Raw genomic sequence first — 17790 nt, 5'->3', positions numbered from 1 at the left:
TGTGAGAAAGGCTGAGACTTGGTTGAACACAACTCGTTCAAGTGTTTTTGCAATGAAAGGTAGAAGTGAAACCGGTCTGTAGTTCTCTAAAAGAGTTGGGTTAAGGGTGGGTTTCTTACGAAGTGGGGTTATACGAGCCTGTTTAAATGTTGAGGGAAAAACACCAGTGTGAAGGGATGTGCAAACGATGTGAGTGAGTGCAGGTACAACGGCAGGAGAAATGGCTTGAAGGAGATGAGATGGAACAGGATCAAGCGGACAAGTAGTAGGATGATTGGATAGGATGAGTTTATAGAGACTTCTGCCTCAGAGAGTGGAGAGAAGGATGAACACGAGTGCATGTTTGCTGGTAAGATGTGTTTGACAGTTTGTGGTGTGGCAAATTGTGCACTGAGATTTGTAATTTTATTAATGAAGAATGTGGCAAAGTCGTCAGCTGTTAGAGCTGATGAAGGAGTGGGAGGAGGAGGACAAAGGAGGGAGGAAAATGTTTAAAGAGCATGCAAGAGTTAATTCTGTTGTGATAGTATGTCCTTTTAGCAGTGGAGACATTAGCAGAGAATGAAGAGAGGAATGATCGATACACATTAAGGTCAGTAAGATTTTGTGATTTGTGCCATACTCTTTCTGCAGCTCTGAGCTTAGAAAGATGCTCACGGAGAACATTAGATAGCCAAGGGGCAGAAGAGGTGGTTACGAGCTGGCCTGGAAGACAAGGGGCAGACAGTGTCTAAACAAGACGTAAGAGTGGAGCAGAAAGTATCAGTAGCACTGTTGACATCAAGAGATAACTGTTCAGGGGAAGGAAGCGAAGATGAAACCATAGCAGATAGCCGGGAGGGTGAGAGTGAGCGTAGGTTATGTCGAAAAGTGACATGTGGAGGGGTATGTGTTGTGTCAGGAACCATGTTGAGGTTAAGAGTGAAGAGGAAGTGATCCGAGGTGTGCAGTGGAGTAACCAGTACATGATCAGTGGAGCAGTGTCGTGTGTAAATAAGGTCCAGTTGGTTGCCTGATTTTTGAGTAGCCGTAGTTAACACCTTCTTGAGATCAAAAGAGGCAAGCAGAGTGTGGAATTATGCAGTCTGAGGTTTATCTAGGTGGATGTTGAAGTCTCCAAGCATAACTAGGGGAGTACCATTCTCAGGAAAGGTTGAGAGCAGCATATCTAATTATTTTACAAAGTTACCTAGTGGTCCTGGGGGTCGATAAATTGCAGGGTGTTAGGATTGCGCTGCCTACAGTTTGTGATGCGTGGTTTGCGAGTGATAGTAGGGATCTGGAAACACAGTAAGAATTGGTTATTAAAAACTGAAAACAGAAGGGAAACAAGTAGTAGGAAAGAGAATGATTCAAAAGCGATACTTATATCTCTTGCCGGTGTCCCTGCTCGGTGGAGTCGAATGGTAGAGTCGATGGTCTTTACACTCTTTGGTCTTAACACGAGGAGGGCTTCACACGAGGGCTGCCGCGGTATACTAAGCTTTTAATATTTGTCAAAAAAAAATCTAATTGAATTCAGCTGGACACACTTTCCTGTTTATCACAACAAATGGCCAAGCAAGCGCACAACAGACAAGGTACGCGATACATACGAGACCAAACGCAATTTCAGCACGTCTCCACACAGTTTCCTAGCAACTAGGGGTGCTCCGATCAATCGGCTACCGATCACTTTCGGCCGATAATCACGTTTGGATGATTGATCGGTGGTCTCTAAAAAGGCCGATCTCAAAAAAACTATCTCAAGCTGATGACGCTGCCATGAGAGGTTTGACACGACATGCAGCGGCACCGTCTCAGTCTCTGTCTGGCACGGGTGAAATAATTATACTTCATATTTCTTCATTATATAACATATAAAGTAATTTGAAAACCTTGTGTGAGATGTAATTTCACAAACAGCGTGAGTGAATCACCGCACGCTCTCTATCAAAATGCGCAAATGGCTTCAAATCACCACATCGCGTCTGTCTATAAGCGAGCTGCACGCTGCACAGTTGACACAGGAATTGTCACTTGCACAGTCGAGGCAGTGTCACATCGCCTCTAAAATTTATAAATTGCATTTCTTTTTAATTCTTGACAGTGTTTAACCATTCAGCGCTCGAGTGCTCTCCTGGAGACCATGCACTCATGCACACTCGCCGCGCGCACACATAATCCCAGGTTCACATTACTCCGTTTGCAGTGCATACGTGGTGCGTATTTTTTCCGCGCTCATTTTAACGGATTAAAGCATTCACTGCACACGGTTGCAGTCCAATAGTGAGTCCAGTAGCGGTGCGTCTGCAGCAGTGCAGAGATCGTTTCCGCACCGAGTCTATTGCTGCTCTGCATGTAGAGGTCTGCATTCCCGCGGCTCTCCCGCGGGAACCGACCGGATTTTTTGCATCGCGGGATTAAATTCCCGAATAAAATGTGATAGTGGTCGGTAACTCTGGTGTAAGTTGAACAGGAGCAGGCGGTCTAACAATATCCCATTCCCGACGTCCATTCAGAACAGCATATCTGCGCTTTTTTCTTATTGACTACCAGTACAGCTTGCGCTCAGGACTGTTATGTTATGCTTTAAATGTCACGTGTTTTATTTGCAGGGTCTGTGCGCAGCATGTGCATAACGATGCTCAGAGCAGGCTGTACCTGTGATAAATATACGACCCTCAGACAGAACAGGCAGGTTGTCGAAGAGTGACAGAGCAGAATAAGGATGGAGCAAAGTGTGGATGCGCTGTCCTTGAAGGACGTTCAACTCGGTTTTGTTTATATCTATCTAGTTATAAATCTAGAAGTAAATGCAAAAGTAAAAAGCATTGAATAATGTGTTGCTTATATTTATTGTGCTTAAACATGTCTGTGAAAGACTGTATAACTGTACTGTGTAAAAAAGCATTTTCAGTGACAATATTTGGATTTGAAATCAAAATAATGGATAAATATTGTGTTTGTGGTAAACAGTCGCGGATCAGTAGCAGACTCCTGTTTGAAAGCACAGTCTGTGCTGCTTCCCCTCTCACAAGAGTCTCCTAAGAGGGGAATTCCCTCCATTTTCAAAAATGAAATTCAGGCAATGAATAAATGTATGAATAAATCCTGATTGGAGTATCACTATAAATAGTTATAAATGATAAAAAGAAGGCTTTAAAAAGATCGGTATCGGTGATCGGTATCGGCAGATACTGCTTTCTGTGATCGGTGATCGGCCTCAAAAATCCTGATCAGAGCACCCCTACTAGCAACGACAACTGAGCTAAACACTGAGACAAGAAATAAATACACTTACGAGCTGCTTTTAACTTCTGCTGATTGACTACTTCTCTCAAAGAGTATATCTTAGAGTATATCTTAACACTGTTTTGCTGGCGCTTGAGGACACTTTCCTGTTTATCACAACAAATGGCCAAGCAAGTGCACAGCACTGACAAGGTACGCGATACAGTACGAGACCAAACGCGATTTCTATATATATATATTGTAATGTTTATTATTATTTATTAGCTCTAAAAAGGGGAATATTTATGACGAATTATAACTGGTTATGATTCATAATAAATATTTAGATTATATCTTCGAATTAACTGTAGCAGAATCAATATTACAATTATTTCTGGCAATTTAAAACCCCTATACAACGTAACATCTCTGACCAGAACTGTAATTTATATGCAAATGTCAAAAGGCTAAAAGGGTCTTTTAAGCCATAAACAGTCCAACGCACATGCATGATCCTACGCAGACGCTACAATATATATACATACATACATCCAGTACATATGCACACACACACACATATATATATATATATTTATATATTTAATTTTTTTCATGTTTTGTTATGTTGCTGCCTTATGTTAAACCTCTTTAAATTACTTTTTTCCCCACATCAATCTACACTCCATACACCATATTGACACAGCAAAAACAGAATTGACTTCATAAATTTATTACAAACAGAAAAAACTGAAATAAGTACATTGCATAAGCATTCTTAATTAACTAAATATTTAGCTGAAGCACCTTTACAGTCTCAAATCTTTTTTGTTTGATGCGACAACATCAGCATTTGGCATTTATCTGCCATTCTTCTCCTCACCTGTTCAGCTCTCAAGCTCGGTCAGGTTGGATGGGGGTAGACATACATTTTCAGTTTTCTCCAGAAATATTTGATTGGGTTTAAGCCCAGGCTTTGGCTGGGCCACTCAAGGACATTCACAGAGTGGTCTATAAGCCACTCTTGCTGTGTGCTTGGGGTCATTGTCCTGTTGGAAGGTGAACCTTCTGCCCAGTCTCAGGTTCTGAATGCTCTGGACTGGGTTCTCATAAAGGCTATCTCAACATTTGAGTTTGGCCACACCACCACAAAGCCCAGATCGGTGGAGTGTTGCAGTGATGTTTGTCCTCCTGTAGATTTCTCCTATCTACACATATGATCATGGAGCTCAACTAGAGTGACCATCAGCATCTTGGTCACCACTCTAACCAAAGCCCTTCTCCATTAATTGCTCAGTTTGGCCAGGAGGCCAGCTCTAGGAAGAGTCCTGGTTGTTTCAAACTTCTTCCATTAACTGAAACTACATGCTTCTGTGACCCTTCAATGAAGCAGAATTTTGTTCTGAACTCTTCCCCAGATGTGTGGTTTTTAGTCTCCCATTGACTTTTATTTAGTTTTTTTATTTATTAAGTAAGTAAAAAGGACCAATTTGATGTTAAAACCAACCATGTTCATCTCCAGTTAGTTTTAACCTTTCTTTGGCAAAGCAGATCTGATGCACTTTTTTTAATGCCCTGCAGAAAACGTAAATCTATGTTTTTCTCTAGGATTTATTAAATAAGTAAAAAGGACCAATTTGATGTTGTTGTAATGAAAACCAACTGTGGTGTTATTTCTCCATTCAGTTTTAACCTTCTTTGGTGCTGCATCTGGTAATTAAGACGAAGTACAATGAAAAGGAAGGGGGCAGTTTATGAACAGGAGGGAATTAAATCTGGGGCAGGTGCAAGGACAAAGAGAGTTCAAACTTATTCAGGCTAGCCGAGTTCATTGAGAGAATAAGGCTTTGATGTGCACATGAGCTCTAGGTTTCAGTCTCAAACACTGTCTTACCTGGTCGTGGTAGATCTCATATAGCTTGACTATGTTGGGGTGTCCATCACACAGTTTGAGAGCAGCGATCTCTTTCTGCGTCAGTGCCTCCATTCTGCAGAACAGTAAACTACAAATGACTTCCATAAAAAAATTTGCCTATAAAATTTAACTAAACTTTAAATACATCAAAAAGACTCTGTTAGCAGGCTGCATAGCTGGTACCTTTTACTGACGATCTTTACGGCATATTTCTGTCCAGTCTTTTTGTGAGTGCACTGTCTGCAGATGGAGAAGCTTCCCTCTCCCAGAGCGTTCTCCCTCAGGTCCATCTCATAGTTTATGTAGAACGGAGAGTCCTACAGTCAGTTCGTCAAAAGTTTAGAGGTCAGGTAAAATCCACTTACAATGTTAATCAAGATTTTTTTGCACCAAAACAATTGTAATATACTTTCACATGACCTGACACTTAGAATTAAATAAGTTAATTTGTTACCATACCGTTAACATTTTTATATGTAAATGAGCCCTGTTTTGATTGGCTATCCTCTATATTTTGTTGAATTTCAAACTGACATTTATCAGAATCAAGTTTATGATTAATGTGAAACTGCTGCAAAGGCCATATGTGACCCTGGACCACAAAACCAGTCTTAAGTCGCTGGGGTATATTTGTAGCAATAGCCATAAATACATTGTATGGGTCAAAATTATTGATTTTTCTTTTATGCCAAAAATCATTAGAATATTAAGTAAAGATCATGTTCCATGAAAATATTTTGTAAATTTCCTACTGTTAATATATCAAAACTTAATTTTTGATTAGTAATGTGCATTGCTAAGAACTTCATTTGGACAACTTTAAAGGTGATTTTCTCAGTATTTTGATTTTTTGCACCCTCAGATTCCAGATTTTCAAATAGTTGTATCTCGGCCAAATATTGTCCAATCTTAACAAACCATACATCAAAGCTTATTCATTCAACTTTCAGATGATGTATAAATCTTAATTTTGAAAAATTGACCCTTATGACTGGTTTTGTGGTCCAGGGTCACACGTGTTATTGTGCATATGGCTTGATGATTTCTGAATGATCAGTTTCAGCTGATTTATTTTGATAAATGGTCTGGATGGACTGTGAAGGGAGCTTTGGTTGTAACTGTTGCAGTATATCTACAGTACAGAGTACATAAAAAAATCTTTTATTTTAGAAAAGCAAAGAAAATCCAGCTGCTCTTCATCATTTCTGACAGTTCTGCAGAAGGGTATAAAACGTCAGGTTTTTATATTTTGTGCTACTTACTATTTTTAATGGCTGGTCTCCGTATACACAGGAGATGGATGTTGTTGGCTTTTTTAGTGTATCACGCCCATGAATACAATACATTTTCAAATTAAAAATAGTCCAAATTTGACAAGCAGTGCAGAAGTTCAATTTTAAATCAACAGACCAATCAGATGGATCTGGGGGCAGAATAGACATCTTCAGTGTATTGAGAGTGTAAATCAGCAACATTTTAAGAGAGTTAATGTGCATTTATGCGCCCCTTCTTCTAAATACCACTGCACTCCATCTTGCTGTTTTTAAACAAGAAATGTGTGAAAGCCCCTCAAAATGTTTTCTACTCAACCGTGAAGCTGTCATTGTAATATTTGCATAGTGAATTGTATCAGGACTTTTGTTCTCATGGTTGAGGTATACCTATGATGAAAATTACAGGCCTCTCTCATCTTTTTAAGTGGGAGAACTTGCACAATTGGTGGCTGACTAAATACTTTTTTGCCCCACTGTAAATGTATTCTTCTCTACTGCACAATACTATCTATTTCCCTATCCCACCCTCTATTTAACTTCTCTTACATCATTTAATTTACCAACAACCAAAATACTGATATTATGGTATAATTGTGTTATAATCAATATGCACAATATCCATTCAATATCCATTCATGTAGCTCAACCAGTAGAGCATGGCACCAGCTTTTGAAAAAATGCGTCTGCCAAACCAATAAATGTAAATGTATTTCCAAAAATAATTTGCTCCTGTATTATATAATAATAGAAAGTGTAATTATTTATGCAAGCAATTGAAATATTAAGTTACTGTACCTGTGAACTATGTTGTACAATTTTTTTTTTAAGACTTAAGATCCTTGCACACCAAGTCCAAAATTTTCGCATGCGTTTTTTCGTTCTTTCGTATTCGTCATCCTTTCCTATCAAAATGCTTTTTACGGAAGCGAAAGCGCAGAAAATCTAACCTTGTCCGAATTGTTTTATAATGGACAAAAGTTTCGAAAGCAGTGTGTAAACGTGACTGACAACATGTCAACAACGTATTTATTTTTTAACGTGCGAAAAAATTCCGGACTCAGTGTGCAAAGACCTTTAAACTTAAGATGGAGTAAAACCGATACTCAAGAACCGATAACCGCTTTAGTAAAAAAAATTTAATATTGTTTAAAAATATTAATAGTAGTTTAATGGTCTATCACTATCGAAAACTAATTTGCTCCCGAATAAGCACTGGCATTTCTTTCAATGTTTTTGCAAAAATAATGATGGTTTTCAAACAGGTTCCCTGAAGATTTCACCCTTTTTCCATTGGTTTCCATATCGATGTGATATGATTCATGATTCTGATTTCACAATACAATTTTCTCACAATTTCTTTTTTAACAAAATTAGATTTAAGACAGATTTTTAAAAAGGTGTCCTTTTGTTATTTCTCAGACCAAAAGGCTGCACATTACTTTGTGAAATTGAAAATGTCAAACAATATACTAACTTGAAATTTTAAAACAAATCCCAAATCAAATAAATACATAATACAAATAAAATACATTTCTCCATGCAAGTAAACTAAGGTTTTGCCTGTGTATTTTAATCATGATCCAAACAAAGATGCTGCATACATGTTATTTAGATTGTAAAATTTAGAAATTTGAAACAAAAACAAAATGGTCTGACTTTAGCTTTGTGATACTACATAAAAAATCTGAACAAAACAAAAACAGCAGATGGGCTGAATGAGACACAAATGTCACTCTCTGACAGAAGGTGGCGCTTAAACAGCAGGTATTTATAGGCTGCTGCCCCTTTAAGACCGAATGTACGGATCCAATATAATGATGCACATGCGATTTCTTTCTCCACTGTTTACGTTCATTTAAGACATGAAAATACTTGTAGAGATAGTTATTTTGAGATAATTTTGCTTGTATGTGTCCGTTCAAGCGAAAGAGGAATCAATTCTGTATTCGTGCTCTGCCTGTAACGCCACTCTGTATGTGCACGCTTTGAGGATGTGCGCGCGAGCACCGAACTGAATTCTTCATGCGCATGAATGGTTAAAAAAGCTTGAATGTTTAAATTTGTCAGACTTAGAAACACGTGTAAATGATAAACTATGATCCGTTTCACCCCTACAAGCGAGTGAACAACGTGAATCAAAGGAAGGGATTTTATATCACTGTTCAAGGTAGCCCGTTGGGCAGGGCAGTGAAACATTTTGGTAGCCCGACTGGAAAACACGATAGCCCTGGGATGTCGGGCTAGCGATTTTGCGAGCCCTGACCTCACATTAAACTGGGATGGGAGACAGTATTTTAACACTGAAAAATTACATACTTCAGCTTTAAATATTGTAATGTTTTTACAAAGCAGCAATATGCACACTGACCTTCATCATAGCACTACGGGCAACAGCGGCAGACCCCGGCCTCTCTGACCGGCCGCACAGCTGAGCCGGGTCGTCCATCACCGCATTCCTCTTAAACAGGATGGAGGGAGCCATGAAGGAATAGCCCTGCAGATACAAACATCTATAAACACACTCACTAACAGAAGGGAGAAATAATGCAGAGGAAGTTTCAGGGTCACTGACAGTAGGCCTGTCACAATAATCAATATATCGACTTATCGCGCAATATACTGTATGTACATGACCTCAATCATTTTTGGTGGCACAATACATCGCCCATTATATTTACTTAAAAATTAATGTCACCATGTTTTGAACATTCCACTTGCGCATGTGTCTTTTGCAGCTTCTCGTACATAACGTGGTGTGGTCATGCGGTGCTCGTTCAAATTGAAAAAAATGCTTCTACAAAGTTTCATCTGCAGATATGGTCTTGTTTAGGGATCTGTGTCTTTGTGCATACGGACATCTGACTGCTAAATAGTGATTGTGTTTTTCAGCATTAGTGTGCACCCTTAATTTACAGAGAAAAGTGAAAAATCTGTAGATGGAAAAATCTCCATACAAGTTCTTTGTGCATTTTTCTTTTTTTCTACTTTTTAAAAAAAGTTTTTAAGGTATCTAATATTTTGATACCTAATTTGCATGATCTAAATATTCTTAAAAATTAAAAGTTTGTTGTCATTTTAAAGTGTGTAGGCCTTCTTGCATTATTATGCGGTTACATTATGATTATATATTCAGTGGCATAAATGGTCTTTAAAATGACAATAATATCGCTTATCGCAATTATTTCTCGGGCAATTTATCGCACAACAAAAAGTGGTTATCGTGACAGGCCTAACTGACAGAATTCAAACACCAAGGCTTTTTGCATTTCTGCAAATCCTTCATGCTGAGGGACTCCAGTAACATTGTTTGCGACAACTGCATCATGTGCCCCCATCTAAATAAAGCCTCCGACAGCCCATGTCCCACTTACATGGCCAGACTGCAGCTGTGTGCTACATGGGTGGAGGAGTGGCTGGCTGGATGAGAGGATGGCTGGACGGAAGGATGAGGAGATGAATGGTTGAAATGCTTTTAATTGCTAAGCCAAGGTATTTGATTGCCCTGCTTTTCAAATGATCACAGCCCTCTAATGCAGCTTAATTTCAGTTTGTGAGGAGTTTGAGGGGGTGGCTGGGTTTATATGCGGCTATGCATGTGTGTGCGCTGTGGAGCGCTTCGTAAGTTATCATTGCTGACGTCGCTGCAATTGTACCGCCCGAGAATTACGAAGGATCAAAATTCCAGCGCACATGAAAGGCGAATGCTTAGAAAAGCCAAGATGAAGTTGGTAATCAAAGGTTGAAGGAGTAATTGAGCCAGACATGGTTGTTCTCGCAGACGCCGACCTTTTATTCCATGACAGAGCCGTTTAATGGCGGCATTGATCTGCCAGACTGAAGGATTCAGAAGGCAATCATAGACACCATCTCTTTTGCAGCCTCCCATTTCAGCTGGCATCATGCTATAGGCAACGTTATGGATCAAGCCGCATCAAAAATAGTCCTTCACATCTGATGCTTGAATCCATCTCCATATCACCATAATTACATCTCCAAACAGCTCTCTAATTCATCTGAATACCAACATAGACAGCCGGGCTCATAAGTAAGTGATCATTATAAAGGCTGACTTGCCCATATCCACTTCGGTACTTCCTGCTTACTAATAATGGAGGGTTAACAGAACAATTATATTCTAAAGCAACATCAAATGTCCACTCGTGTGCAGAAATTATTTGTCATAAATGCTCAGTGTGAATCAATATTAGGCACATCACACATGCATGACATTTGTGAAAAACTGATATATTGGCCAGGAAAAGAAATCAGATGTTATTTGGTAGTTTTGGGACAATTCTGCTTCAAAAGCTGAACTTTTTTTGAGTGAACTTTGAGTACATTTTGATCAAATACACTACCATTCAAAATTTTGGGTAAGATTTTTGTTGAAAGAAGCTAATACTTGCATGCAGCAAGTATGCATTCATTTGATCAAAAATGGCAGTAAAGCCTTACAATTAATTTATCTTTCAAAGAATTCTATTCATCAAAGAATTCTGAAAAACAATGCATCAGTTTCAAGAAAAATGTTAAGCAACACAACTGTTTTCAACATTGAAAATAATGAGAAATGTTTCTTGCAATCAGCACATGACAATGATTTCTGAAGGATCATGTAAAAACTGGAGTAATTGCTGCAGTAAAAATTCTGCTTTTCCATCATAATAATAATTAATAATAATATAACTTATAAAAATAAAAATAATATAACTTAATAATATAATTGCGTATTAGTTATGTCATTGCATGATTACGTAAACAAACTAGCAAATTGAACCAGCTAGTGGAAAAGAATAGTACTTTTCCGTTTGCCTGATGCTATAGATTAAAGGTAATAATGTTGTAAATAATGTTCAGTTTTCTTGCACAGACCAATAGTTTCACTTCATAAGATCTCAATATATCGTCTGGAGCCATGGGTATTCATTTTGTGTTGCATGACATGCTTTTTTATTCTCAAAGACGGGTAGCCGCTGACATGCATTTTATGGATCACCAAGCACCATGGTTTAAGCTAAAAATCTTCTTTACTGTTCTACCCAAGAAAAAAAGTCACCTATATCTTGGATGGCCAGAGAGTGAGTAAACTAACAGCAATCTTTTAAACTGGATGAAATATCAGTTTAAATTCCTCACTTTCACACATCATGTTAGGCCGTCTGACTTGCAAATAACCAAAAATATCTGCCAATAAACAAATATTATAATACAATACAATTAGTTATTAATTCTAATACCTGAAAGATGCGGTCACAGTTGTTTGGAAGTGCCGCTGGGGAGTATGTCGGGTCCATCTCTGTAAACTCCTCAGCAAAGTTGCTAACATCCAGCTCATCACGAATTACAGGCTTAAACGGAGCCGGAACCTTCTTAGCAGCTAGATCCTCCCAGTTCATTTTCTGAATCAACCATAGTCAAACATTTTAGACGTTGGTCCTTCAAAGCATGAGAGAATCTGAATTAACTTTAACAAGCCAATGAAATGACTAGGGAAATAGTTATTCTACTCTACTAAAATAATTTTTTTTGTGTGAAAAAAAGTAAATTATTCATTTTCATCTTGCCTGGTAAAATGGATGGCTTTTCACATTCTGGGCCCCTGAGGGCCCGGAGCCCAGCCTCTTCTTTGGGTCTTTAATTAGCAGTTTCTGGATAATGTCTTTGGCCAGATGCCCCATGTCTTTGAGGAATGGAGGATTCTTTTTCATAATTCTCCTATCGGGAAAAGAGAGCGAATTAATAAAAAAGAAAAAAACAACACCAACTGTACCCTTCCTTCAGATTTGTATTGGAATTATAATTAAACAATAATTAAATTATATATTAATTATCATTATCAACATGCTGATGCAATCAAACAGTCAACTCATGATTTCAAAGCAAGGCGGACTTCGAGATAATAAAAAGAGAACTGGTGTTTAACTACATAAAGGCATGCAGAGAATTAGGGTTGGAAACCGAGAACCAGTTATTATTCAAAACAAGAATTCAAAACAAAAATTCAAGAATAAAATTAATATCTGAGTTTTCAGATCTGTTCAAGTCTGACTCCTAAACAAATTACTCCTATGAGTCATCAAATTTCATCATGTCAGATTCAAAATTAAACCCAAAAAATTCAAAAAACCTATTCTTGTCATTTGTATGTAAGGCTCATGATACTCTAGTAGTCTAGTTGATTGATCATATGACGATGTGTGTTCATAACAAACAGTTTTGGTACCCAAAGACTTCCTTTCCATACAACGAAAGTCAATAGGAACTGAAACCATATAGCAACCAACATTCTTCAAAAGTATCTTCTGTTGTCTTACACAGAAGAAAGTAAGTCATACGGGTTTGGAACAACATGAGGGCAAGTAAAGAATTTTCATTTTTGGGTGAACTATCCTTTTAAAGAATCAGATAGTTCACCCAAAAATGAAAATTCTGTCATTAACTACTCACCCTCATGTCGTTCCAAACCCGTAAGACCTCAGTTCGTCTTCGGAACACAAATTAAGATATTTTTGATGCATTCTGAGAGCTCTCTGACCCTCCCATAAACAGCAAGGGTCCTTACATGATCAAGGTCCAGAAACGTGGCAAGGAGATCGGTAAAATAATCCATGTGACATCAGGGGTTCAACCGTGATTTTACAAAGCTACGAGAATACTTTTTGTGCGCAAAAGAAAAGAAAAAAACCCGACTTTATTCAACTATTCATCTCCTCCGCATCACCCTAGCGCCATTTTGGAGAGTATCCACTGAACGCAAACAGCGTACCCTGTTTTGTGTCAGCTGATGTCACATGGATTATTTTACCGATCTCCTTGCTACGTTTCTGGACCTTGATCATGTAAGGACCCTTGCTGTCTATGGGAGGGTCAGAGAGCTCTCAGATTCCATCAAGAATATCTTAATTTGTGTTGCAAAGATGAACAGAGGTTTTACGGGTTTGGAACGACATGAGGGTGAGTAAATAATGACAGAATTTTCATTTTTGGGTGAACTATCCCTTTAATGGAACTAGGGTTGCTAAGAGGAATCACAATCAGAATCAGCATCGTTAAATTCCTTACTCCCATTCTTAGCGAATACACCTCTAAGTGTGTGTGTGTGTGTGTGTATGTGCTGGTCTTACTCGGCAATGTCAGAATGAGAGTTCTCATTTCCATCGACAGTGAAAGGAGAGCCTCCGGTCAACAGCTCATACATCAGAACTCCCATACTCCACCAGTCCACCGCCTGCAGGAGCACAACACAAGGGCTATATTCTCAAAAGCACATTCAAATGTATGCTGATTGGGGCAAAAATGAATGAATCGCTTTTCAAAGTCAAACTTTAAGCTGCTGTATATAATTTAAGAAAATTACATGTGTAATTATATAGCACTTAAAAATGTGGTGAATGGGCAGATAAGCGGTTCACTTTACCTTGTCATGTCCTGACTCTCCTCCTGCTACAATCTCAGGAGCCATGTACTCAATAGTGCCACAGATGGAATAAGCCCTCTCTACCTACAAGACCAAAAGGGTTTATTTTATTGCTTGCAACAACCTATCTCCCTTGCTTCCAAATTTCCTAAAGTTTCTTCTACAGTTTAAGTTTTCACGATTGTCTTTGTAGCAATCAGAAATTATTTTCTTTCGGAAACATAGATATGTGAATGTTTGGTTTAGGGCTGGGTGTGTTTACTCAACTGAAAATTCTCATTAATCTACCGTATGCCATTTGTCTTACACGACTGACAGTGGAAGCATCGACACAGAATTTTCACTAACAATGGACCAATCAGCTTTGAGCTCAGGGCAAAACTTACACAGTAAAAAGTGTGAATTTCTTTGTTTACTACTTTATTATCAATAAAAAAGACATTGGTATTAAAAATAAATAAAAATCACACAAGATTACATTTGGTCAGACAAAAAACATGATTCATGAAACATAATGAGCTGGCTTTGCAGTAATGGTCAAAAATATTTAAATATATACACTACTGTTCAAAGGTTTGGGGTTGGTAAGATTTTTATAATGCATGTTTTTAAAAGAAGTTTTACACTCACCAAGGCTGCATTTATTTGATCAACAATACAGTAAAAACAGTAATATTGTGAAAAAGTATTACAATTTACAACAAGTTTTCTGTTTTCATATATATTAAAAAGTATTATAATATATTCCTGTGAAGGCAAAGCTAAATTTCCAGCAGCTGTTACCCCAGCCTTCAGTGTCACATGATCCTCCAGAAATCATTCTCATATGCTGATTTGCTGCTCAAGAAACATTATAATTGTCTTTACTTTCACTTTTGATAAATTTAATGTATTCTTGCTAAATAAAAGTATTAATTTCCTTCAAAAAAATCTTACTGACCCCCTGTATCAATTGCAACACGGTGTTTTAAAAGTTAAAAATAAAATGAAATGTAAACCTATGCATCGAAACATGATTCTTCATTCTAGAATGATTAATTACTGCACTTAGATGCTGTTGAGGCTAAGACTAAACGCCATCTGTGCTTTCTAAATTGGGCAAAACTGCTTTCTGAATTATGCTGCATATTTATGGAATAAATTCCATGAAAACATCTGGAACAATCTTCTTTAATATCCTATGTGCATTTAACATTATTGCCACATGTTTGAATACCGTTTCAAGCACATGGCTTTTATAATTAAAGTTCCTGCATACATTTATTAATTGGTTTGATTTTTATGCATCTCATAATCAGCACATTTCTGTCGGATGAATTTACTCTGGTACTCTGTGCGCTGGTTTATACGTTCGCTATAAAGTCTTAATAGTCACAGGCGTGTTTTCAATCCACACTTGTAAAAGAAATTCTGGCTGAAATGGGTTGTTAGCTAGTACAACAAAGGTCAAACTGAGAAAAACAAAAAGTTAATATAATCTTTTAGAACAAAGAACACCAAAACATGCATGATAAGCGATTACAGCATTGAGTAAACAGCCTTCCATGGGACGGAGGGAGGTTCAGTGTGAACTATTGGAACATCAAACAGAACATCACTGACAGGGCGGGACACGTGCGGGATATTGGGTGGTCCCCGGGAATAAACAATCATTTGTTATAGATGCACTTCTCAAAGACGAATGTTAAAACCCTTCACAACAATGCAACAAGAACTCTCTTAATACAGATCTTTCAACATTTGTCTCAAACACCCATAACAAAAATTTTGAAAAGTGGAAGTCTGGTCGTTTTTAATAAGGAACACTTAGGCCCAATCCCAATTCTATTTTAAACTCCTTCCCCTACCCCTTCCCCTTGTCCCTTGAAACGGAGTGTCAAGGGGTAGGGGTGAAAATATTCCCCTAAGAATTGGGACACCACTACTATACGTCACACATCATCATACGTCGTCTAGCTCCTACAATACACACACATATACTGGTGTGCTGGTGTGCATTAGAGCCTTTAATTATCATTCTATATTAATGCGCTGCTTACTGACACACACACACACATATCGGAGATCGCGCAGCTCACACATCCAGGAGAAAGGCTAAGGGGTAGAATTGGGATTGGGCCTTAGTATTGAGAGATATTCCAATGACAACAACAGCTGTGAAATATTAAACACTTGTTGGCCAGTCTAATCAAATATCTTTTAACCCAGTAGTTCCTAAACTGGAATGTCACCCTAACACAATGTTCCCTCTAAATATTTGTTCCAGCAAAACCTATTTCTATTAGGCAAACCCATGGAGCCGACCATCTGAGCAGAAACACCCCTTTCGAAAGACAGATGAGGTGTTCAATAGGTCATCCCTTACAAAGAAACTAAAATATGAATAACCATCTAACAGTTAATTTATTCAAAAGTTTTCATTATTTGGTTATTTTAAGGTGTTTTGGGGGTATTTTTTTTATAGAAGCTAAAAAATATTAATATATTTATATATACACACTACCGTTACAACATTTAAGGTCAGTGAGATTTTATTTAGCAAGGAAGAATTGAGTTAGAGAAAAAGAAGCTTTTCAAAAAGATAGATTTCCATTTCAAATAAATGCTGTTCAATTTAATTTTCTATTCAAAGAATCCTGAAAAAATGCATCTCAGTTTCCAAAAAAAAAAAACAGCTCAACATTGGATAATAATAAGAAATATTTTTGAGCTACAAACTATTTCTGAAGGATCATGTGACACTGACATGGCTGCTGAAAAATCACCTGTGCCATCAGAGGAATAGATTAAATTGAATTCATTATAGATTTAAATGTACTTATATTCAAATAGAAAAACAATTATTTTATATTGTAGTAATATTTAGTAAAATTACAGTTTTTACTGTATTTTACTATAAATAAATGCAGGCTTGGTGAAAGGCTTCTTTGAAAAACATTTTAAAAAACGAATGGTAGAGTATTTAAATAAAATACATTTAAAATATTTAGGCTAACTGTGTCAGAATGGTGAAGTGTCTTTACTGTCACTTTTGATCAATTTAATGCATCCTTGCTAAATAAAAGTATTAATTTCCTTCAAAAATATCTTACTGACCCCCTTTCACTCATAGTGCATCAATTGCAACACAGTGTTTTAAAAGTTAAAAATAAAATGAAATGTAAACCTATGCATCGAAACCTGATTCTTCATTCTAGAATGATTAATTACTGCACTTAGATGCTGTTGAGGCTAAGACTAAACGCCATCTGTGCTGTGTGTAAATCATATGTGTGTAATGTACTGCAATATTCACTTTAAATGTAGCATTTATGATGCAGGACAATGGTTGGTAATTTTCTTTAAGTGGTTGTAACGCTTATTCAGCCTTTTTGTCCTTGGCTGGACAACAACTTATCTGATGGCTCCCACATATGTTTGTTTGCACAGGTTGAGTGCATGGTTTTGTGGTATATATGCTGCTGCAGATGCGACCAACAAGCTCTTTTTGCAAACCGCATGGTACTTATCTGTATCTGTTATGTTTTGCCCTTAGCATGCTTTTCAATAACCAGAATTCTAAATAATTTGATCCAGAATTATATGAAAAAGAATCGTTACGCAGTTAATATGAACTGCTATGAACAAGGAAAACTGTGCTAGGATACAGCCTTATCTCATGAATTAATCTGCACTGTTTATGTCTGCACATTATTTCTCCCATTTTCACTTCCACACTGAAAATCTGTGGATATGTGGACAGACTCCAGCTGAAACACTGAAAACTCAACATTTTGTTCCACACACATTTTTGAACCTGCATTCTGTGCAATAACAACATCAAAAGTGAAGCCTAGTGGAAACAATGGGAAACACTTTAGGGCTGTACAATACATTAGTACCATAGGTTACTGGCTGATATATATATATATATACACACACACACACACACACACACATATATATATATATATATATATACACACACACACACA

At 37.5% G+C, this 17790-nt stretch overlaps 1 protein-coding gene across 1 annotated transcript in view; it reads right to left on the bottom strand.

Moving 5' to 3' along the window:
* The window catches only part of LOC107582903 (ribosomal protein S6 kinase alpha-5-like), a 37711-nt gene that overhangs the window by 9977 nt on the left and 9944 nt on the right, over positions 1–17790 (bottom strand). Inside the window, exons 6-12 of the mRNA XM_016268930.1 lie at positions 13817–13900; positions 13524–13627; positions 11964–12114; positions 11637–11798; positions 8768–8893; positions 5309–5442; positions 5105–5198 (exon numbers count right to left, since the gene is read on the bottom strand). Coding sequence (XP_016124416.1) covers positions 5105–5198; positions 5309–5442; positions 8768–8893; positions 11637–11798; positions 11964–12114; positions 13524–13627; positions 13817–13900 — 855 coding nt within the window. The remainder of the gene's footprint in view (positions 1–5104; positions 5199–5308; positions 5443–8767; positions 8894–11636; positions 11799–11963; positions 12115–13523; positions 13628–13816; positions 13901–17790) is intronic.

This window comes from Sinocyclocheilus grahami, unplaced genomic scaffold (genome assembly GCF_001515645.1).
Source record: "Sinocyclocheilus grahami isolate Dianchi unplaced genomic scaffold, SAMN03320097.WGS_v1.1 scaffold48.1, whole genome shotgun sequence".
In the NCBI taxonomy this organism is placed as follows: Eukaryota; Metazoa; Chordata; class Actinopteri; order Cypriniformes; family Cyprinidae; genus Sinocyclocheilus; species Sinocyclocheilus grahami.
The sequence above is the reverse complement of the archived record's forward strand: the minus strand, read 5'-3'. Positions and strand labels throughout refer to the sequence as shown.